This window comes from Nomascus leucogenys, chromosome 12, assembly GCF_006542625.1.
Source record: "Nomascus leucogenys isolate Asia chromosome 12, Asia_NLE_v1, whole genome shotgun sequence".
Lineage (NCBI taxonomy): Eukaryota > Metazoa > Chordata > Mammalia > Primates > Hylobatidae > Nomascus > Nomascus leucogenys.
This window is the reverse complement of record NC_044392.1, coordinates 106,540,950-106,564,577: the sequence shown is the minus strand read 5'-3', so window position 1 is coordinate 106,564,577 and position 23,628 is coordinate 106,540,950. Positions and strand designations below refer to the sequence as shown.

At 41.4% G+C, this 23,628-nt stretch overlaps 1 protein-coding gene and 1 non-coding gene across 2 annotated transcripts in view; both read left to right on the top strand.

Moving 5' to 3' along the window:
- IL23R (interleukin 23 receptor) overlaps window positions 1–23,628 on the top strand; it is an 88,801-nt gene that overhangs the window by 11,644 nt on the left and 53,529 nt on the right. The window contains exons 4-5 of the mRNA XM_003260162.2: window positions 1,914–2,037; window positions 19,819–19,979. Coding sequence (XP_003260210.2) covers window positions 1,914–2,037; window positions 19,819–19,979 — 285 coding nt within the window. The remainder of the gene's footprint in view (window positions 1–1,913; window positions 2,038–19,818; window positions 19,980–23,628) is intronic.
- LOC115837746 lies at window positions 15,239–15,342 on the top strand. Its single transcript, XR_004032801.1, has one exon. It is a non-coding gene; the product is annotated as a U6 spliceosomal RNA (small nuclear RNA).

Here is a 23,628-nt window from a genome sequence, read left to right as displayed (position 1 = left end):
CTGGGTTGAAAATTCTTTTCTTTAAGAATGTGGAATATTGACCCCCACTGTCTTCTGGCTTGTAGAGTTTCTGCCGAGAGATCAGCTGTTAGTCTGATGGGCTTCCCTTTGTGGGTAACCTGACCTTTCTCTCTGGCTGCCCTTAACATTTTTTCCTTCATTTCAACTTTGGTGAATCTGACAATTATGAGTCTTGGAGTTGCTCTTCTTAAGGAGTATTTTTGTGGCATTCTTTGTATTTCCTGAATTTAAATGTTGGCCTGCCTTGCTAGATTGGGGAAGTTTTCCTGGATAATATCCTGCAGAGTGTTTTCCAACTTGGTTCCATTCTCCCCATCACTTTCAGGTATACCAATCAGATGTAGATTTGGTCTTTTCACATAGTCCCATATTTCTTGGAGGCTTTGTTCATTTCTTTTTATTCTTTTTTCTCTAAACTTCTCTTCTCGCTTCATTTCGTTCACTTGATCTTCCATCACTGATACTCTTTCTTCCAGTTGATCGAATCAGCTACTGAGGCTTGTGCATTCATCACGTAGTTCTCGTGTCACGGTTTTCAGCTCCATCAGGTCCTTTAAGGACTTCTCTGCATTGGTTATTCTAGTTAGCCATTCATCTAATCTTTTTTCAAGGTTTTTAACTTCTTTGCCATGGGTTCAAACTTCCTCCCTTAGCTCAGAGTGGTTTGATTGTCTGAAGACTTCTTCTCTAAACTCGTCAAAGTTATTCTCCATCCAGCTTTGTTCCATTGCTGGTGAGGAGCTGCGTTCCTTTGGAGGAGGAGAGGCTCTAATTTTTAGAATTTTCAGTTTTTCTGCTCTGTTTTTCCCCATCTTTATGGTTTTATCTACCTTTGGTCTTTGGTGATGGTGACATACAGATGGGCTTTTGGTGTGGATGTCCTTTCTGTTTGTTAGTTTTCCTTCTAACAGTCAGGACCCTCAGCTGCAGGTCTGTTGGAGTTTGCTGGAGGTCCACTCCAGACCCTGTTTGCCTGGGTATCAGCAGCAGAGGCTGCAGAACAGCGGATATTGGTGAACAGCAAATGTTGCTGCCTGATCATTCCTCTGGAAGTTTTGTCTCAGAGGAGTACCCAGCCATGTGAGATGTCAGTCTGCCCCTAGTGGGGGGTGCCTCCCAGTTAGGCTACTCAGGGGTCAGGGACCCACTTGAGGAGGCAGTCTGTCCATTCTCAGATCTCAAGCTGTGTGCTGGGAGAATGACTACTCTCTTCAAAGCTGTCAGACAGGGACATTTCAGTCTGCAGAGGTTTCTGCTGCCTTTTGTTTGGCTATGCCCTGCCCCCTAGAGGTGGAGTCTACAGAGGCAGGCAGGCCCCCTTGAGCTGCAGTGGGCTCCACCCAGTTCCAGCTTCCTGGCTGCTTTGTTTACCTACTCAAGCCTCAGCAATGGTGGGTGCCCCTCCCCCAGCCTCACTGTTGCCTTGCAGTTTGATCTCAGACTGCTGTGCTAGCAATGAGTGAGGCTCCGTGGGCATAGGACCCTCTGAGCCAGGCATGGAATATAATTTCCTGGTGTGCTGTTTGCCAAGACCATTGGAAAAGCACAGTATTAGGGTGGGAGTGACCCGATTTTCCAGGTGCCATCTGTCACCCCTTTCCTTGGCTAGGAAAGGGAACTCCCTGATCCCTTGTGCTTCCCAGGTGAGACAATGCCTCACCCTGCTTCAGTTGGTGCTCGGTGCACTGCACCCACTGTCCTGCACCCACTGTCCGACAATCCCCAGTCAGATGAACCCGGTACCTCAGTTGGAAATGAAGAAATCATTCATCTTCTGCATCGCTCACACTGGGAGCTGTAGACTGGAGCTGTTCCTATTCAGCCATCTTGGCTTGGGACTAGAGAACTTCATATTTCTTACGGCAGCTCCTAAGTGGTATGTTTTGTTGCAGATCCACCAGATGTTCCTGATGAGGTAACCTGCATCATTTATGAATATTCAGGCAACATGACTTGCACCTGGAATGCTGGGAAGCTCACCTACATAGACACAAAATATGTGGTGCATGTGAAGAGGTAGGTCCCTTCCTCACGGCTTCATATAAGCAGTTCCACCCCGGTTCAGCCAGAGCTCTGCCTCCAGCAGAGATCCAAGAAATCAGCCTCAAACATTAAATATATGCCCTGATTTATCCCTTATTTCCTACTTATGATCAGTGAAACTACCAAAGCCCTTTTCAAGCCATTAATATTTTCGCTCTGGCAGGAAAAGTGCTCTATGATCTTTCTGTCCTTTTTATTCATTAGTAGGCAAGTGGTAGCAGGGGCCTAATGGTGGTACAGCCCAGCACAGTTTTAAACCATTGCTTAGGATGGGCACAGTGGCTCATGCCTGTAATCCCAACACTTTGGAAGGCCGAGGTGGGCGAATAACCTGAGGTCAGGAATTTGAGACCAGCCTGGCCAACATGGTGAAACCTGGTTTCTACTAAAAATACAACAATTTGCCAGGCATTGTGGTGGGCACCTGTAATTCCAGCTGCTCAGGAGGCTGAGGCAGGAGAGTTGCTTGAACCTGGGAGACAGAGGTTGCAGTGAGCCAAGACTGCACCACTGCACTCCAGCCTGAGCGACAGAACAAGACTCCATCTCAAAAAATAGAATAAAATAATAAATTATTGCTTAAATCCCTGCTCTATTCTTCTTCTAGGGTTTCAACAACTTAATTTCCCTGAATTGCTATTATTTTTAATCTTTAAATGGGCCTAAAAATAAAACCTAACACACAGGTTTGTTCTAATTCATTATGTGGAATTTGGCTTTTACAGTGTGTATAATTATGCCATGTTACCACTAAATTCATGGAAGCTATTGTTAATAATGACGCTCAGATCTTAAATTTAGCGTCTATATAGCTGATCAACTTTCCTGTTTGCCTCATACGAAGGGGGTTTTCAGGACAAAGGATTTTCAGCTTTAAAACCTGGAAAGTTGTGGGCAAACTAGGACAAGTTGCTCACCTTATCTGTGTTTCTTGTTTTGTTTAGTTTATTAAAAAATAAAATTCCAGGCCAGGCACAGTGGCTCATGCCTGTAATCCCAGCACTTTGGGAGACTGAGGCTGGTGGATCACCCAAGGTCAGGAGTTCGAGATCAGCCTGGCCAACATGGTGAAACCCCATCTCTACTAAAAATACAAAAATCAGCTGGGCGTGGTGGTGGGCGCCTGTAATCCCAGCTACTCAGGAGGCTGAAGCAGGGAGAATTGCTTGAACCCAGGAGGCAGATGTTGCAGTGAGCTGAGATCATGCCACTGCACTCCAGCCTGGGCGAAAGAGCGAGACTCCATCTCAAAAATAATAATAAATAAAATAAAATTAGATGCCGGCTGGGCGCGGTGGCTGCCACCTGTAATCCCAGCACTTTGGGAGGCCGAGGCGGGTGGATCACCCGAGATTAGGAATTTGAAACGAGCCTGGCCAACATGGTGAAACCCTGTCTCTACTAAAAATGCAAAAATTAGCTGGATGTGGTGGCACACACTTGTAATCCCAGCTACTGGGGAAGCCGAGACAGGAGAATTGCTTGAACTTGGGAGATGGAGTTTGCAGTGAGCCAAGATTGTGCCATTGCACTCCAGCCTGGGCAACAAGAGGGAAACTCTGTCTCAAAAAATAAAATAAAATAAATATAAAATAAAATATAAAATGCCTTCTGTGGTGTTGTTGAAGTATGCTTTTTTTTCTGTCAGTAATTCTTAAAAATTTCATAAACCATTTTTTAAAGCATTTATTGGACCCTTACTGTTTGCCAAGCACTGGGCCAAGAGCTTTATTAATGCTGCCTCATTTAATACCCTATACAACCATGTGAAGCCCTGGGATCGTACAAATGCTTATATCCTCCTAAAATTCATATGTTGAAACAAACCCCCTATGCAATAGTAACAAGCGTTGGGGCCTTTGAAGTGAGATTAGGTGATGAGGGTAAAGCCCTCATGGATGGAATTATTGCCCTTCCATAAGAGGCCTGAAAGAGAGCTTGTTTGCCCTTCTACCCTGTGAGGACACAGCCAAAAGGTGCTATCTATAAAGCAGAGTGAGCCCTCACCAGACACTGAATCTGCTGATGCCTTGATCTTGGACTTCCAAGCCTCCAGAACTGTAAGCAATAAATTTCTGTTGTTTATAAATTGCCTAGTCTAAGGTATTTGTATAGCAGCTCAAAGAGACTAAGACAGATGCATACAATTATTTTTCCCATTTGTATAGACAAGGGAACTGAGACTTAGTGAGATCAGGTAATGTATCCAGGACCACAGAGCCGCAGAGAAGGAGAGGTGGAATTTGAACATAGGTTGCCTGACTGTCTTCTTAACTTATTTTCTGCTGAAGGTGTGTGGAGGACCAGATCGCAGGGCATATTTAAGATATTCTATTCAGTTCTCATCATTATGGAAGGGAATAACCTTCTTTTTAAAAAAAAAACTTTTTATTTATTTATAGGGTTTTTGTTTTTGTTTTTGAGCCAGGGTTTCTGTCGCCCAGGCTGGAGTGCAGTGGTGCAATCTCAGCTCACTGCAACCTCTGCCTCCTGGGTTCAAGCAGTTCTCCCAGCCACCAAGCCTGGTCTCTATGGAAGAGAATAACCTAATCTTGCTCTCTCTCTCTCCACTTGTTGGATACTCAGAATAATTTTGATTAAGTGAAACCTAAAAAGAAACACCTCTTCAGTCAAGAAAGTCCATGTAGAAACTAGACAGATTTTATGAACACATTGCCAGGCCTAGAGTTACCAGCTGCACGCCATGGGCAAGAGGCGTACACCTTTCGTTCTGAACGGGAGTTAAACAGAGGCATATTCTGGCACCAAAGAGATGATGAAAACTCAGATATCAGGGATGGGTGGAATTGATTGAAGAGATGCAATATGCTAAGTACTGTGCTCTGTACTTCATGTGCACGACATCTTCGATTCTCAACTTAACCTTGTGAGGGAACTATGGTTATCGTTACCATTTTACAAATGGCTTGGGGAGCTCACATTACGTCTCCAAAGTCACTGGACTGAGAAGTAAAGGAGCAGGGATTCTAACGGGGATCTCTCTGGCTACACCACTGGAGACTAAACCTCTACCCCTTGCCTATAGGGTAAAGTAGAAAAGCCATGAGAGCAAGGCAACTGGAGTCTCGGTGCTAAGTCAACTTTAGGAATGTGAAGGTGAGGGCAGTATGGCAGCAAACTTTGCACTTCAAGCACACAGAAAAACCAGGCAGTGCCAGATGGACAGAGAGAGCCTAGTGCCTTGAGGATCTTCACTATCTCCCAGAACCTGGAAGGATCTCCTGAACTGCTTATCCGGGTTATTTTGTTAATTCATTCTTTCTTTTGTTTTTAATATAACCCCTTATTAAGTATAGTTCATCTACCATACAATTCACCTTATTTAAAGTATATCATTCCTTGAGTTTTAGCACCCATCACTACAATCAATATTGAACATTTTCATCATGCCAAAAAAAAATCACATTCATGAGCAGTCACTTCCTATCTCCCCTCAATCTTCCCAGTCCATGGCAACCACTATTTGCTTTCTGTCTCTGTGGATTTGCCTACACTGGACACTTTATATAAAAGGAATGATATAATATGTATTCTTTTGTGACTGGCTTCTTTCATTTAGTATAATGTCTTCAAGGTTACCTATGGTGTAACATGTATCAATACTTTATTCCTTTTTTTTTTTTTTTGAGATGGAGTCTTGCTCTGTTGCCCAGGCTGGAGTGCAATGGTGGGATCTCGGCTCACTACAACCTCTGCCTCCCGGGTTCAAGTGATTCTTCTGTCTCAGCCTCCTGAGTAGATGGGATTACAGGTGCATGCCACCATGCCCAGCTAACTTTTTTTGTATTTTAGTAGAGACAGGGTTTCATCATGTTGCCCAGGCTGGTATGGAACTCCTGAGCTCGGGCAACCCTCCTGCCTTGGCCTCCCAAAGTGCTAGGATTACAGGGGTCAGCCAACGCGCCTGGCCCTTTATTCTTTTTTTTAATAATGTTCCATTATTTGGAACACATTTTATTATTTATTCCTTGGTTGATGAACTTTTTGGTTGTTTACACTTCTCAGCTATTATGAATTACGCTTCTATTAATATTTGTGTACAAGTTTTGTGTAGACCTATTTTTATTTCTCTTGGGCATATATTTAGGAATAGAATTCCTGGGTCTCTTGGTAACTCTATGTTTAATCTTTTGTTCAACTGCCATAATGTTTTCCAAAGCAGCCACACCATTTTCCATTCCCACCAATAGTGTATAAGGGTTCCAGTATCTCCACCTTCTTGCCAACCTTTGTTTTTATCTTGGTTATTGCCATCCTAGTGGGTGCAGGTTAATTCTTTCAAGCCTGACTTACCTGCCTTCTGAGGTTCCTGATCGTAAAACTGCATTGCAAATGCCAGACAGATGAACCACAATTTGAAAAAATGTATTTGTTGGATACAATTTTAAACTTGCTAACCCCCACCTAATTTCCTATTTAGTATCATAAAAATATTTTCTGAATATTTTATACGACTATGTATTTTATATTTCTTTTAAAAATCCTTTAACACGTTCAAAATTATGTATGTTTAAATTTATTTACACATGACTTTTGAGGAACACATTCACTTTATAAAGTAAGGAATATTTGTAGTAGTTATGAGTACTAAGATTGTTCTCAGTATTCAAAAAGGCACTCTGAAAGTGTTAAGAATGAGTTTACTAAAGAGAATGCTTTCAGAAATATTCATTGGGAAGAGCATGGGCTTTGGAGTTTTAGATTTAATTTCCAATTCTGAAACTTATCAGTCAGGTGTCTTTTATGATACAAATATCAGAAAACTCAAGCGCAGGCCAGGCGCGGTGGCACACGCTTGTAATCCCAGCACTTTGGGAGGCTGAGGCAGATGGATCACTTGAGGTCCGGAGTTCAAGACCAGCCTGGCCAATATGGTGAAACCCCATCTCTACTAAAAATACAAAGATTAGCAAGGCATGTAATCCCAGCTACTCGGGAAGCTGAGGCAGGAGAATCGTTTGAACCTGGGTGGTGAAGGTTGCAGTGAGCCGAGTTCATGCCATTGCATTCCAGCCTGGGCTACAGAGTGAGACTCCATCTCAAAAAAACAAAAACAAAACAAAATAAAAAAAGTCAAGTGCAGTCACTTAAATAGACATGGCCTTATTTATATCAGGTCACAATTATATGTAGTAACAGATGGCATGATAATTCAGTAATACCCCAGGGATCTAGGCTCTTTTCCTCTTTCTACTCTGCCATCTTCAGTGTGTGGACTTTAATCTTCAGATGCTGTATCTCCAGGCTTCTTATCCAAGTTCCAGGCAGGAAAAGTGGTAAAGAGCAAAGGAGTTCCTCCTGTGGACTTCCACCTACACTGAGTTGGCCACAACAATGTCACATGTCTACTCTGTCTGGATGGGAATCTGGCAGAAGGGCATTGTAAATGGAGTTTGATACCGTCATCCAACAGTATCTGCCATAGTTGCTAGCTGTGTTATCTTAGAAAAGTTATTTGGCCTCGCCGAGCCTCAGCCTCCTGTGAAATGAGGATAATTAATGCCACAAAGCTTATAAAAAAGCAAATTATAGGAAGTGACTTGCATATAGGAAATGCTTAGAATTAAGTACAACACAAAATGGTGTCTTAGTCCCTTCAGGTGACTATAACAAAGTACCTAGACTGGGTAATTTGTAAAAAACAGAAATTCATTGCTCACAGTTCTGGAGGCTAGGAAGTCCCAGATCAAGTGTCAACAGATTTTGAGGGTCTGTTCCTCATAGATGGTGACTTCTACATGTTCTCACGTAGTAGAAGGGGCCAGGCAGCTCCCTTCAACCTCTTTTATAGGGGCACTAAATTGATTCATGAGGGTAAAGCCCTCATGACTTAACCACTTTCTAAAGGCCCCACCTCTTAATACTATTACATTGGGGTTTAAGTTTCAACATGTAAATTTTGAGGGTATACTAATATTCAGACTATAGCAAAGGATATTATCATATTATGGCCCAAGAGAAACCTGACTGATTTGATTGAGGGAAATATTAATGTAAAGCCATAAAAAATATTATTTATAGGATATTATAGATAATTTTATTCATATATTTTTAAGTGATACAATAATTTTGGAAAAATCTACAAAGAGATGTTGCATGTGCTCTAATAAGAAAGACTTATTTTTTATATGTCAATAGTACATTTATTCATTCAAACTAGAATGTAGGCTTAATGTGGGCAAGGATTTTTGTTTGATTTGTTCATTGCTATAGTGATTGAATCTAGAATGGGGCCTGACACAGAGTAAATGCTCAATAAATATTTGTTGAGTAATTATTCTAGTTGATAACCAGAAATAGACATTTCCTGAATCTCCCTTTCACTGTCTAGTTGAGTAATAATATGAGGTCATATATATTTTATAAATTATTTTTCCCATTTTCTTTCTTAAAATCCAACAATAAACTATAACCAAACTTGGATAAACCTAACCAAGTTCTGAATTGATAGAGGCCAGATTAACGGGATTTTATTACATTTTAAAGAGGACATAAAAGATATAAAAGGTTAGCATAAAAATGAATGTTCTCCTCTAGTAAAGTCAAAGGACTAACTTATAGACAGGTCAGAGAAGGAAACAAACACCTATTTATCTAACGATTAGTTACAAACAAACTAATGAGTTGAAAAAAATTAGAGAAGAGGGCTGGGCGCAGTGGCTCATGCATGTGATCCCAGCACTCTGGGAGGCTGAGGCAGGTGGATTGCTTGAGCTCAGGAGTTTGAGACCAGCCTGGGCAACATGGAGAAAAATACAAAAAATACAAAAATTTCTACAAAAAATCCAAAAATTAGCCAGGTGTGTTGGCGGGTGCCTGGAGTCCAGGCTACTTGGGAGGGTGGCTTGAACCCAGGAGGCAGAGGTTGCAGTGAGCCACTGTACTGCAGCCTGGGAGACTCAGCCAGACCCTGTCTCAAAAAAACAGAAAGTAAAGAGCAAGTCAATTTCTCTAACTACCAAAAATAATCTTTCCCTCAAGGAGAAAGCTGACTTATAATGAATGTTGTGGTCGAGGTAGTATTATGTTTAAAAGAGCTCTTCTAAACGTTCGGTTATTAGGGTATTTTCCACACTGGCAACTAGGCAGAGATCAGTATGTGCAAGGTTTCACTTCTAACTCATGTGGTTCAGTTTTCCAGTAAAATCACACGTAGAGAGAAGCTTTTTACCTGAGACCACCTACTCATTTCTCCAGTTGCAGAAAGGCAGTGTTTCCCCTATGGCAACATAGGTGCCATCACAGGCCTCCCCATGTTGAGGTGAAGTTATAAAGTAGAATTTTATCTGTTTTTCTTCAAGAGCTTTCTTTCTTCCCAGCTCCTTTGTGGTGGCCTCACTAGACAGAGCTTCCTGGCTGTTCACATACCTTCTTTTACCTCCTGTATTTTGCTGTTTCAAAGGGTAATGATGGGGGAAAAAAAACAAAACAAACAAACAAAACAGAAAACAAACAAACAAAACAGAAAACAAACAAACAAAAACCTGTGCTGATAACCATCTCCCTACTGTAGTCCCACTATCTTCAGCAATTTCATGTAAATATATTTTTTATTTATCTTGGAAACACTGGTAATGTCTGGCTTAGTGCATTCTACTCCGTAAATATTTGTTGAATAAAAATGCGTGAATGATAGCCCTGCATTCTGTTCCATTCAAGTCATCTTAGCAAATATTTATTTAGCATTTGATGGTTTCCTGGAATTGTGTTAAACTGTAGATATTAAAAAAAAAGACACCATCTCTGTGCATGACAAGCTCATAAACAGTTTAGAATAACACCAGTGTCGGGATTTTCAGGCACCATGGAAGACAAATAAGGCAAATGTTTTCAGACGCAATATCGTTTTAGAGCCTTAAATTCAGCGGCCTACTCTGCCAATTCATAAGACCTGCTTGTTTCTGCCACATCTTCTCTACATGCATATTTTTAATAACCAGAAAGAGTTCTCAGGTGTGATTCCAAATACTATTTTTAAGGCTATGTTAGGTTTCAGTAATTCCTTTAGGACTCAAATGTAGTTCATATTTTAGAATCCATTTCCTCATTGATTATGAGCCCAGAGAGCTAATTGTGGCTGGAGACAAACAGAACCTTGCTGACTGATACTGCTTTATATTCATGCCCACTAACCTCAACTGGGCCCGGAGAGCCACACAGTAACCCTACTACATTTCACGAGCCAAGTCACTGTCTTGCTAAGCCAGGTCATTACTTCATTACTTTTTCTGTCATCTCTCCTCTCCAGTATCTTCCCTTCCTCACTCTCTATTGAAGACCTGCTTCCTACTTTCCTGAGAAAACAGAAGCAATGAGAAATACCACAGCCTCCCTCATTGACTAATGCATTCACAACTGTACCCATATACTTGATCTTTCCTGTTATTGCTATGGATGAATTACCATTGCCCTGAGGACAACTCTCCACTTGGGTATTAGATCTTACCCTGTCTGCCTACTGGAGGACACTGCTCCAAAACTTTCCTCTCTTCCTTCTGCATTGTCATTGTCTCTGTCTTTACTGGATCATTCCCATTGGCTTTTAAACATGGCGTAGCCTTTGCCCTTTTGAAAAATATAACCCTCCCTTTGTTCGTGACCTCTACCACCCAATTTCTCTGTTTCTTTTCATGAAAAAAATCAAAAGAGTTGTCTGTACTGTCTGTCTCTATTTTCTCTCTTCTCTTTTATCTAGTTTAGTCATGTTTTATGTCCTCACCACTCCACTGAAACAGCTCCTATCAAAGTCACTGATGATTTCCCCATTGCCAGATTGAATGGTTTATTCTCAGTCTTTATCTTACTTACCAGAAACATTTACTATCCGAGCATTTAATGTAGCTCTTCACTTCCTCCTTTTGGCTTCCAGGACAGGACTCCCTTTTGCTGCTCCTCCCACCTTCCTGGAAGCTTTATCTCAGTCTCTTTTGCTGATTCATCTTCATTTCAGATAAATTCATAGTGACCCAGAGCTCTATATTTTGTCAGCCTAAAAAAAGACACTAGGGAAAATTATCTTCAAATATGCTGGGTTTACTTGAGAATACAAATAAAGATTATAATACAGAATGCATGACATGGCAAGCCAGCAGTGCATTTGGTGAGGGAAAGGATAAAGGGAAGCTTTTATTACCAAAAGGGATATATGTGAGCTATTTAGGAGCAGAGTTCATTAGTTCCAGAGGCTCAAAGCCAGAGTGATTGTCAATTAATCAGTGGAGCTGTATTACTGGGTAAGAGGTCTTCCAACGACATCTTATCTGTATTACTGCAGTCCTAACGAATGTCTAGTGATAAACCTTATCAAAGCAGGGGATGAATGAAAGGTTTTTAGAAAGTCCTTGGAAACAGTTCTTATCTCAGACATGTAAGCCTGGGCCTCCTCTCCTTCAGGCCTTTCTTGCCCTATTTTGTCTGTGTCTGACAAAAGTGATTTCATCCTGGTATGTGCAACTTTCACACCTAGGACCTTTTATTATCTCTATCTACAGTCATTACCTAAAGGATAGCCTTCAAATTTGTGGTTTAAAATTCCTCAATGTATATCTGTGTCTAAATATCTCCACCAAATACAGCTGCCATGTTTCTAACCTGTCATTCAAGGTATCTTGAAGTTAACATTTTCAAAGCCAAACACCCAGTTTCCTCTCCCCAGACTTGCGTTTTCCATTTCAGTAAATGGCAACTCTATCCTTTGCATTATTCAGGTCAAAATCAGGTAGATCCTCCTGGATTCCTCTCTATTATGCCCTTCATCTAATTGATTAGCAAAACCTTCGGCTCTATCTTTTAAAATGACCTCACCACCTACACTGCAATCCAAGCCACATCATCTCTCACTTGGGAGTACAAGAACTTCTAACTGGTCCACTCGCTTCCTCCAGAATCCCTTACTCATGGGTTTTCACAGTAATCCTTTTCACATGCACCTCAGGCCATGTCACCCTTCTGCTCATGAACCTCCCATTTCACTCAGAGATCAAAGCCAGAGTCCCTCAAGGACTCTATGTGACCTTACAAGTCTTCTAAACTTTCCCCTCTTCCAGAACTCTCTGATTTCATCTTTAATCCCTTTCCTAGTAAAACCTCACTGACCTCTTTGCTGCTCTTTGAACAGGCCAAGCAAGGTCCTGCCTCAGGGCCTTTGAATGTTACCTAGAATGCTCTTCCTCCAGAGAGCCACAGGGTTTCTTTATTGCCCTAATGTCACCCTCTCAGATAAGACTTCCCTCATCTCTCTAAAAAACAAAAACCTTAAAACCTACCCCTACTCTCAGAACTGCCTAACCTTTTTACTCCGCTTTATTTTTCTTCTGAACATTTCTCACCTTACATAGATCAGATTCTATATTTATTTGTTTCCACCAAAATGTGTACTTCACGACAGTTGGGACTTTATCTGTTTTGTTCATTGTAGCCCCAATATCTAAAAATATACTTGGAATATAGTCAGTGTTAAATAAATATTTATTGAATGAGTGATTAAATGAATGAAAGACACTATTTACCATTATCAACATAAATCTGCAATGTTTATTGAAAATCTATAAATTACAACTACATCTAGGTGCTCAGGGAACATCAGAAAAATATGAATTATACTAACTCCCTTCAACAAATCATCTGTCATGTATTAGCCCATGAAAAAAAGAAATAGAAATAAGATATTCAAAAACTTTGTAATATACAGTTATGTAAAAGATAGAGGAAAAACCAAAGTGTTGCTCTCCTCTCTACTCTCAACAGCACTTCTGACACCAGATGTGGGAAGATTTTCCTCACACACCAATCAATTCTCCTGCAGACATCAGCTAGATGTCTTCTAATTTAATTCAATTCGGACTCTATCTACCTGGAGGTAGCATCAGATCCCACAGGCTAAAGGCTCAGTCCCACAAGACTCAACCCTATCTTAAATGCCAATCACAAGCCCCAGGTCATGACCTGTGCTTTTGACCAACTGGCTAAAAATTGGGGTTTCCACTATACTCTCCTCAGGTTTGATTAACTTGCTAGAGTGTCTCATAGAACTCAGGAAAACACTTTACTTATATTTATCCATTTATTATAAAGGATATTACAAAGGCTACAGATGAACAGCCAGATGGAAGAGATGCATGAGGCGAGGCATGCAGGCACACCACCCTGCAGGCATCCTCATGTGTGCAGATATCTGGAAGCTCCCTGAACCCAGTCCTTTTGGGTTCTTATGGAGGCTTCATTACATAAGCGCGATTTATCATATCATTGGCCATTGGTGATCATTCAGCACTTCTCTCTTCCCAGGAGATGGGGGTGGGTGAAAGGGTGAGGGGGTTGGGGAGACTGAAAGTTTCAATCTTCTCATCACATTGTTGGTTCCCCTGGCAACCAGCCCCTACCCTGAGCCTATCCAGGAGCCCCCAGCCATCAGTCATCTCATTAGCACTTTGGAGATTCCAAGGGTTTTAGGAGCTGTGTGCTGGGAACCAGACAGAGACCAAATATATATTTCTTATTATGTCACAATATCACAAGTTCTATATAAAAATTACCCTAAGGTGTAATTAGTCATTATTATCTTCAATTAAAACAGTGCTTTGTGGTCTAGGTGCTAATATGGGGTACAATTTAAAAGCAGAATTAAATTACTTAGTAACTATGGTTACTGTCAGTTTGAAAATACATTTCCATTTTGACTTGTGGTCTCAGTATGTGTGGTAAAAGAATTAGCCACAAACCAATGAAGAACATATAATGTGGTTTTCTCTAACTGGAAAATATTCAAAGATGTCCTACTTACCACTTACACATAGTTGCCATTTTCTTGTTTTCACATTTGAATTCTTACTTAGCATGAGGCTAACATACCTTATAACAAGTTCTCTGTTAAGGTATTTACGTTTCATCTTATTTCAGAAAGAATATAAGGTAACTATGTAAACATCTCAATTTAATGGCATAATTTAACTTAAGATACAGTGATATAAGAGAAATTTCACTGGTAAGAAATACAGCAATTTTAAAAGTTTCATTTGTATTCTTTAGAATGTGTCAAAGTCACATATCATAAGTATCTTTTTTTTTTTTTTTAATGGACACATAGTCTCACTCTGTCATCCAGGCTGGAGTGCAGTGGTGCAACGTTGACTCACTGCAGCCTCCATCTGCTGGGCTGAAGCCACCCTCAGCCTCCCGAGGAGCTGGGAGGACAGGTGCCGGCCACCGCGCCTGGCTAATTTTTGTATTTTTAGTAGAGACAGGATTTCACCACATTGGCCAGGCTAGTCTCAAACTCCTGACCTCAAGTGATCTGCCTGCCTCGGCCTCCCAAAGTGCTGGGATTACAGGTGTCAGCCACCATGCCTGGCCTCAGCCAGTATCTCTTAATTCAGAATAATTGTTGTTTAATGAGTCCTTCATTGTGTGGGAAGCCATCTACTCTGTTTCTTATTTCATTAACTCATGATAACAATGTTACCATTCCTATACTAAGGATGAGTAAACTGAACTGTATAGAGCTTAAGTAACTTGCTCCAAGTCTTACAACTTATCAAGGGGCAGAGCTGGGATTTGAAGGTAGGTCTGTCTCTGAAACCCAAGCCCTGTGATTTTAGTCGCCATGACATATCCTCCTAGTCCTCTCATGGTGTTCATAGTGATCTCACGCTGGTATGAGGAAAGAGGGAACGCAGAAAAAATACACTGGAACTGAAAAACCTGAGCTGAACAGGAGGAGTTGCTCCTCACCCCTCCGATGGTTGTCAGCCTTAGAGCAATTCCTTGACCACTTGCTGAGGTTGTCTTGTTCTGACAGTAGCAATAAGTTTATATAAATTACATAAAATATAGAATTTCTGTAGTACTTAGATGCACACGTGCTTATTGCTTGGTATTAATAGCATAAGGCTGGTGCCTTTTTTCTGTGTCTCAGCAAGCATGTTTCTTAGATTCCAAAAGATGTAAGTGTCTGGCAAGTTTAATCCTGGTGGGATATTTTGGGGCTAGAAAAATTTAGGAGTTGCTGAAAAGATATATAGTAGTAACAGGACTTGGTGGAGCCTTGGTGGAGGGACAGTGATTTTTAAGATCTGTCTTCTCCACAAATCCAATCAAGGCAGTCCCCTGAGAGAGAGGGCAGTTGATGGTATCAGATTTACAAAATCAGGTTAGAGTCTGCCTCAACAGCGCAAACACTATAATTGGAACAGGACAAAGAAGATGGCATGACTCCTGATCAAAGACGGCATGCAAATTTGTGAAGTATTTCCATTTGATACAAATAAGAATGTGTATGGCTGAGCACAGTGCCTCGTGCTTGTAATCTTCACGTGGGAGGATTCCTTGAGGCCAAGAGTTTGAGACCAGCCTGAGCAACATAGCGAGGCTGCATCTCTTTAAAAAAATTATTTTAAATAAAAAAATTAGTTGGGACTGGTTGCACATGCCTGCAATCCCAGCTACTCAGGAGGCTGAGGTGGGAGGATCACTTGAGCCCAGGAAGTCAAGGCTGCAGTGAGCTATGATTGTGCCACTGCACTCAAACCTGGGTGACAGAGTGAGACCCAGTCTCTAAAAAATAGAATAAAACGAGAATGTAGGCTACTTGGCTTTCCAGCATTGTTCAGATTTCAAGGTTATTTTCCTTCTAAAGTAGTATATCTACATCAAGTTAAGTTTCACGATGTAATGCAATTAACTTAGGAGTCTGAAAGTAATACACCAAACAGGTAATAAATACCTAAACCATTGCCATAGCTATCAAAACAGGGAAAAAAGATAACATAAGAAAATCATATTTTAACGCTTAAAAAATGCTTAACCTTCTTTAGTAATTGGTTGGCTCTTAAAGGTGACGAAGAGAAAGTTGTTAAAAATGGCAAACTGAGAAAGGTGGACTACTTGCCTTTGACAGCAATGAAGATACTGGCAAGAAGTGCTGATTTGCATGGAAAAATAATTTAGTTGTCAGTTTCTATAGTTCTGGTTCCAGTCAGACATCAAAATGAAGCTCCCAGTGAGGACACAGGTATGTGGGAGACACACATGTGAAACAGCAGTTGAAGCTGGGAAGGGAGCAAGCCCAGAAAAAGGAGTCAGGGAAAAGGCAAGCGCCAGGGCTGACCTTCAATGTGAGTGAACTCAGAGAGTGGGGAGAGAAACCCAGGTGGAAGTCTGGAGGGGGACATGTCACTAAGCAGCTGTGAGGGAGGAAGGCCCTCTAACCCAGAAGACAGGCTTTGGGTGGCAAGGGAAGTGAGAATTATAACCAATCAAGAGGGATAAATGCTTAAATGAGGATTCAGAGGACTTCGCCTCGTAAAGGACACCATTTTAAAAGAGCAGTTTCAACGAAAAGTAAAGGCAAAGATCACAATAAAAGGACTAAAGACCAAGTGGGAATAAGTTGGATGTAGTTACTAAGGAGGTAGAAAATCTGAGAAGCTTAAGAACATGAAATAATGGAGTAGGTAGTTCAAAGGGCTCGAGAAATGGGAACTGAGGAAATTCTAGTGAAAATATTTCCATGTTACAAGTGAATCTGATTACAGATTATGTTGTGTTTTGGAGTCTGAGGGGGTCCCTATTCATCTCTGCAGAAGAATGAGTGAACAAGGGGTGGGACAAGAGGCTAGGAGATTTGAGGACACTCCTGTGTTAGTCCATTCTTGCCTTGCTATAAAGAAATATCTAGACCAGGTGTGGTGGCTCACACCTGTAATCCCTGAACTTTGGGAGGCCAAGGCTAGAGGATCACTTGAGCTCAGAGCTCGAGACCGGCCTGGGCAATGTGGTGAAACCCTGTCTCTACAAAAAATTAGCTGAGAGTGGTGGTGCCTGCCTGTAGTCCCAGCTACTCAGGAGGCTGAGGTGGGAGGATCTCCTGAACCTGGGAGGTCAAGACTGCAGTGAGCTCTGGTCACACCACTGCACTCCAGCCTGGGTGACAGAGTGAGACCCTGTCTCAAAAAAAAATAAATAAATAAGAAAAAAAGCAAAGCAAAGAAAAGAAATACCCGAGGCTCGGTAATTTATGAAGAAAAGAGTTTTATTTCAACTCACAGTTCTGCGGGCTGTCCAGGAAGATTGTGAATGAGACAGAGGGAGGGGGGATGTGCCACACTCTCTAAAATAACCAGATCTGCCTGAACTCAGAAGGAGAAGTCACTCATTACTGCCAGGAGGGCAGCAAGCCATTTATGAAGGGTCTGCCCCCCAAGTCCTCACCTCCAACACTGGTGATTACATTTCGAATGAGATTTGGAGAGGATGAGGATGGAAACAATATCAAATCTCTTCACAGAAATCAGAGGAGCAAAGAAGCATTCTCCAGCACTCCTTTCACCACTGTCTCCAACCCTCATCCACTAAAAACACCGTGTGATTATTTAGGGGTAGAGATTTAGAAACAGAGGCTCGAACTTTCTGTCCAAAGCCAATGAATACAGTTGGAAACTTTGGCATTAACATATATCATTTGGAATTCTACCAAGTTTATTGGGCTTCTTGGAGATTCTCATTCAGTTATAAAAACTTAGATAGATATGCTTTGAAATGATACTTAATAGCCCTCTCTATTCCCCTGTTCTAAACTAGATCTTTCTTCTTTATCTTTTCCATCCTCTTCCACAACGCATGACTCCCTTTCCTCTCATCAAACCTGTCATTAGGTCCAGTCAGTTCTACACTCAAAATCCTTCATGCGTTGGGCGAGGTGGCTCATGCCTGTAATCCCAGCACTTTGGGAGGCCAAAGCAGGCAGATTGCTTGAGCTCAGGAGTTGGAGACTAGTCTGGGTATCATGGGAAAACCCCATCTCTACACAAAATACAAAAATTAATTGGGCATGGTAGTACATGCTTGTGGTCCCGGCTACTCAGGAGGCTGGGGTAGGAGGATTGCTTGAGCCCAGGAGGTCAAAGTTGCAGTGAGTCAAGACGGCCTCACCACATGCCAGCCTGGGTGACAGAGCCAGACCCTGTCTCAAAATCCTTCATATCCACCCCCACTGGCTTCCACGTACTTCAGACTAATCATCCAATTCTGGATTATTATATAGCCTTTTGATTTTTCCGCTACCACCACTTTCATCTCCCACCAATCTGGGTCTAGACAGCCCCAGACACCCTCAAAATAGTGTGAATCTCACTATATGCACTCTCTTTCTGTCACTTACGTGATACAGCCCTGATCCATCGGTAGCTCATGGAAGGTCTTCTGACAGGCCTGCTCCACTGCAAGTTTCTTCTTGCATTTTCAGGATCCAGGCTATTGCACTTGTTGAATCTTCTCAGAAATGTCATGTTGTTTCATGTATTTGTTTCAGAACATGCTGGTTGTCTCTGTCCAGGGGGTTGGCCTTCCCCTACCCCATCGCAATCTCTCACCCGATCCTGACTCCTCCCCACCACTCCACCCTCACCCTATATCCTAATAGAAATGTCTGACTTCACAGTCCTTACACTGAACCAGAACGCAGTGCTCCTTTCCCAAGGCAGCTATTCTGGCTATTCCGAGCTGTGTCCAGTGCCGACTACACTAACAGGCACAGTAGGCACGGTGGCTAGGGCCCACAATAGTTCTAGGAGTCCATGAAAATGTTTATTTTACTTAAAATCAGAAGACAAAAATAACTTGTTATGTTCATGTGTATGCATGTATACAGCATGTGTATGTATACATCTATGTATGTGTGTGTATTTATGTGTGTTTTATATATTTATATGATATACATGCTCATTTGTTTTAATGGAGGAAAGGGTCCATGAAGGCAGAAGTGTTCAGGGCCCATCAAAGTCATACTGTGGCCCTTGTCAGATTTGAATTTACTTTTTAAAATTCTGAAAATAAAATAAATTTTGAAATATTTTTCAGTAAATGGCTGCATGTTTGAAAGCAGGCTTAAAAAGGTAGCAATTTTGTCCAGGCACAGTGGCTCATGCCTGTAATCCTAGCACTTTAGAAGGCTGAAATGCATGGATTGCTTGAGTCCAGGAGTTCGAGACCAGCCTGAGCAACACAGCAAGACCCTGTCTCTACTGTTTAGAAAATTAAATTTTAATTTTCTTTTTTTTTTGAGACAGAGTCTCGCTCTGTTGCCCAGGCTGGAGTGCAGTGGTGTGATCTCGGCTCACTGCAAGCTCCACCTCCCAGGTTCACGCCATTCTCCTGCCTCAGCCTCCCGAGTAGCTGGGACTACAGGCGTCCGCCACCAGGGCCGGCTAATTTTTTTGTATTTTTGGTAGAGACGGGGTTTCACCATGTTAGCCAGGATGGTCTCGATCTCCTGACCTTGAGATCCGCCCGCCTCAGCCTCCCACAGTGCTGGGATTACAGGCGTGAGCCATAAATGTTAATTTTTTTTAAAAAGGTAACATTTTAAAAATCTGGAATAATTAATTCAAACTTTTTTTTTTTTTTTTGAGACAGAGTCTCACTCTGTCGCCCAAGCTGGAGTGCAATGGTGTGACCTTGGCTCACTGCAGCCTCTGCCTCCCAGGTTCCAGCAATTCTCCTGCCTCAGCCTCCCAAGTAACTGGGATTACAGGCACATGCCACCAATTTTTGTATTTTTTTAATAGAGACAGGGTTTCACCATGTTGGCCAGGCTGGTCTCCAACACCTGACCTCAGGTGATCCACCCCACCCCCCTTGGTCTCCCAAAGTGCTAGGATTACAGGTGTGAGCCACTATGCCCGGTCAATTAATTCAAACTAAATACAATTTATGATTATCTTTTTTTTTTGTTTTAAGTTTAGAGACAGAAGAAGAGCAACAGTATCTCACCTCAAGCTATATTAACATCTCCACTGATTCATTACAAGGTGGCAAGAAGTACTTGGTTTGGGTCCAAGCAGCAAACGCACTAGGCATGGAAGAGTCAAAACAACTGCAAATTCACCTGGATGACATAGGTAAAGAATAAGAAATTCTGTAATGTCTTTAATAATAACCAGTTTGTGCCGACCTAGTCAAATGAGGTCTAGATCTGAAAGAAGTTCCCCTAAAGTTCCTGCAGAGTGTGATAAAAGAAACAGAAATTACCCGTAATTCTACCTGCCCAAGGCAACTTAGAGATGAGCAGTGCTGCTGCCATTTTGTTGTATATCCTTCTAGTCTTATTTCTAAATTGCTGTATGTGGCCGGGCCTGGTCGCTCACGCCTGTAATCCCAGCATTTTGGGAGGTCGAGGTGGGCGATCACTTGAGGTCAGGATTTTGAGACCAGCCTGGTTAACATGGTGAAACCCTGTCTCTACTAAAAATACAAAAAAAAAAAAAATTAGCCAGGCATGGTGGTGGGCACCTGTAGTCCCAGCTACTCGGGAGGCTGAGGCAGGAGAATTGCTTGAACCCGGGAGGCAGAGGTTGCAGTGAGCCAAGATTGTGCCACTGCGCTCCAGCCTGGGCAACAGAGCAAAACTCCATCAAAAAAAAAAAAAAAGAAAAGAAAAATCCATGTATGTGTTTTTACAAATATTTATTGGAAACTTCTTATTTTCAAGCATTGTTCTAAAGGCTAGAATGAATAAGATAGACAAGGTGCCTGCCCTGAAGTAACTTACAATCTACTAGGGAAGACAAAAAAAAAAAAAAAAAAGCCACAATGATCATGGTAAAGTTTGCTGAGTCTAATGTTGTGAAAAGTACAGCATGGTAAGGTCGTGTACTCTATACACTACTTGGGGACTTATGTAAGGCTCTTTGTTTGTTTTTATTTTGAAAAGTTTTCTAAAATACATAGAAAATTGCAGAGAATTATGTACACCTCTCTATGTTCATCAGCCAGATTTAACAAACATTAATAGTTTTTGTTTCAGATATTTTTATACCCTGCCTATTTATATTTATATATTAGTAATAAACATTTCTATTAATCTATAGTTTTATTTTTAATGTTGTCTGAATATATAGCAGTTTAGTCCCTATTATTGGAGATTAACACTGTTTTCAGTTTTTAACCATATAAACTGTATTGCCATGAACAACTTTGTGGCTAAATTTTAGCATAGTTTTTGATTGTTTCCTTAAGATAAATTCCGAAAAGTAATTACCCTTGAGCCTTTTACAACGACATCCAAGTCCTAAAACCACAGTTCAGCCAAACGACACCAAGTCTGAATCATCCTCTCTTTAGAGATCCCAGTACCAATGATTCCTGTTGTTATAATTAAAGACTGTTTCAATAAGCTAACATTTATTGAGCACTTTCTTATGTGCTAACTACTTTTTCTTTTTTGGAGGCAGAGTCTCACTCTGTGGCCCAGGCTGGAATGCAGTGGCACGATCTCAGCTCACTGCAGCCTCCGCCTCCTGGCTTCAAGCGATTCTCCTGCCTCAGCCTCCCTAGTAACTGGGACTACAGGTGTGCGCCACCACGCCTGGCTGATTTTTGTATTTTTAGTAGAGTTTGCTATGTTGGCCAGGCTGGTCTCAAACTCCTGAGTTCAGGCAATCCTCCCACCTCAGCCTCCCAAAGTGTTAGGATTACAGGCGTGAGCCACTGCCAGCTAACAGCTTTTCACATACATCATTTAACCCTATTTTGTAGATAAGATTATAGTTTGTATATTAGAAAACTGAGGTTTGATGGCATTAAAAAAATTTGAGATCACAGAGGCAGGGAACATTTAATTCAGGGGGTCCTCCTGCCTTAGCCTCTCAGGTAGCTGGGACGACAGGCCACATGCTACAGTGCCTGGCTAATTTTTTAAAATCTCGTTTAGAGACAGAGTCTCATTTTGTTGCCCAAACTCGTCTTGAACTCTTTGGCTCAAGCGATCCTCCTGCCTTGGCCTCACAAAATGCTGGGATTTCAGGCGTGAGCCACCATGACCGGCCTGAATATTAGATTTGAAAACACAGTCTGTTGAATATGATCATGGACAATTACTCCATTTTATTGTATATCCTTGGAGTTACAGTTCTCTTGACTATGCTCTATACATTTTTGTAAATTTACATTTTGAGGTAGAATGCAGTAATATACCCTTTTCTTATAATAGATGCCCCTCAATGAATTAATGATGTTTAAAGGCTATCATGACCAGTATCATTTTAGCAGTGCAATTTTTAGGAACTAAATTATAATAATAATAATACTTTTCTTATTATTATCATTCTGATCTATCTTAATATCATTGCATCCAGTTATTTAGCACCTCCTGTGTTCCAGACACCTCTCATGCACATCACATTTCATTCTGGAAACAACCATACATGGTACTACTGTCCCCATCTTACAGATGAAGAAGTGATAAAATAATTTGCACAGAGTCACTTAGCTAGTAATGAGGAAAGCCAGATTTCATCCCAGACATGCTGACTTGCCATAGTTTACCACCACCCCACCTCCCACAAAGGAAAAAATCCCATCTGGCCTCTACTTCCAGACTGACTTCTCACACTGGGAACTAGGAGTTTGGAGTTGTTGTTCCTTTTCCTTCTTCTCCTTCTTTCTTTTTCCCTCCTCCTCTTCCTCCACCCTCCTCCTTCTCCACCTCTTCCTCCCCTTTTGTCTCTATTCCTTTCCTTGCCTTTTCATTATCCCAAAATGTACTCAGAAACTCAGGTTGAAAAATACAGATTAATTGTGTAGGAGGCCCCAGCCAACAAAACCACCAGATTATTAACAGATGAGCCACCTTCACGGTAACACTTTAAGAATGAGACAATGCAAATTAGGTAAATGAACTGTTCTATGCCACTGAGAACAGAAGACTGTCCTGGGAACAATTTCCACACGGCAGCTACGGGCTGGGCTTTAGTTACATTAGGAGGTTATGCTGAATGGCAGGGCAGAGTTAGTGGCACAGTAACACTTGCCAAAAAAGCATATGAGAGGAGTGCTTTTAATTTCTCTTGTAGGGAAATAAATTCGGGTACACACAGTGCTGTGCTTTCTGCCTGCCATTTTGAATATTAATTCTCCCCATTATATAAATGTGGATAAATATGTGTTGGAAAGATGCTAAAAGGCTATAATCGTGCTTTTATTTCAATACTAGTAGAATTTAAAAATATGACATCTATAATGAAATTGATACTTTTTTTTTTTTTTTGAGACGGAGTCTTGCTCTGTCGCCCAGGCTGGAGTGCAGTGGCGTGATCTTGGCTCACTGCAAGCTCTGCCTCCCGGGTTCACGCCATTCTCCTGCCTCAGCCTCCAAAGTAGCTGGGACTACAGGCGCCCGCCACCAGGCCAGCTAATTTTTTGTATTTTTAGTAGAAACGGGGTTTCACCGTGTTAACCAGGATGGTCTCGATCTCCTGACCTCGTGATCAGCCTGCCTCAACCTCCTGATACTTTTTTAAAATGTATGATCTGGTGGAAATATGTGAAACCTAATCAGTAAGAATAAAATTTCAACATGTGAGTCTTGTGTAACAAACTAAATATTCAAGTATGTATTACATAATAAATGCCAGTTTGCAAAAATATGAATTCATTCAAACCTAAAGACTTAAATCTGGATTGCACTGACCTGCTTTATGCTGTGATTCTTACTGTGCTATCTGCATTTCTCATAAGACTAAACAGATTTTTACTTTCTCCTCAGAATAA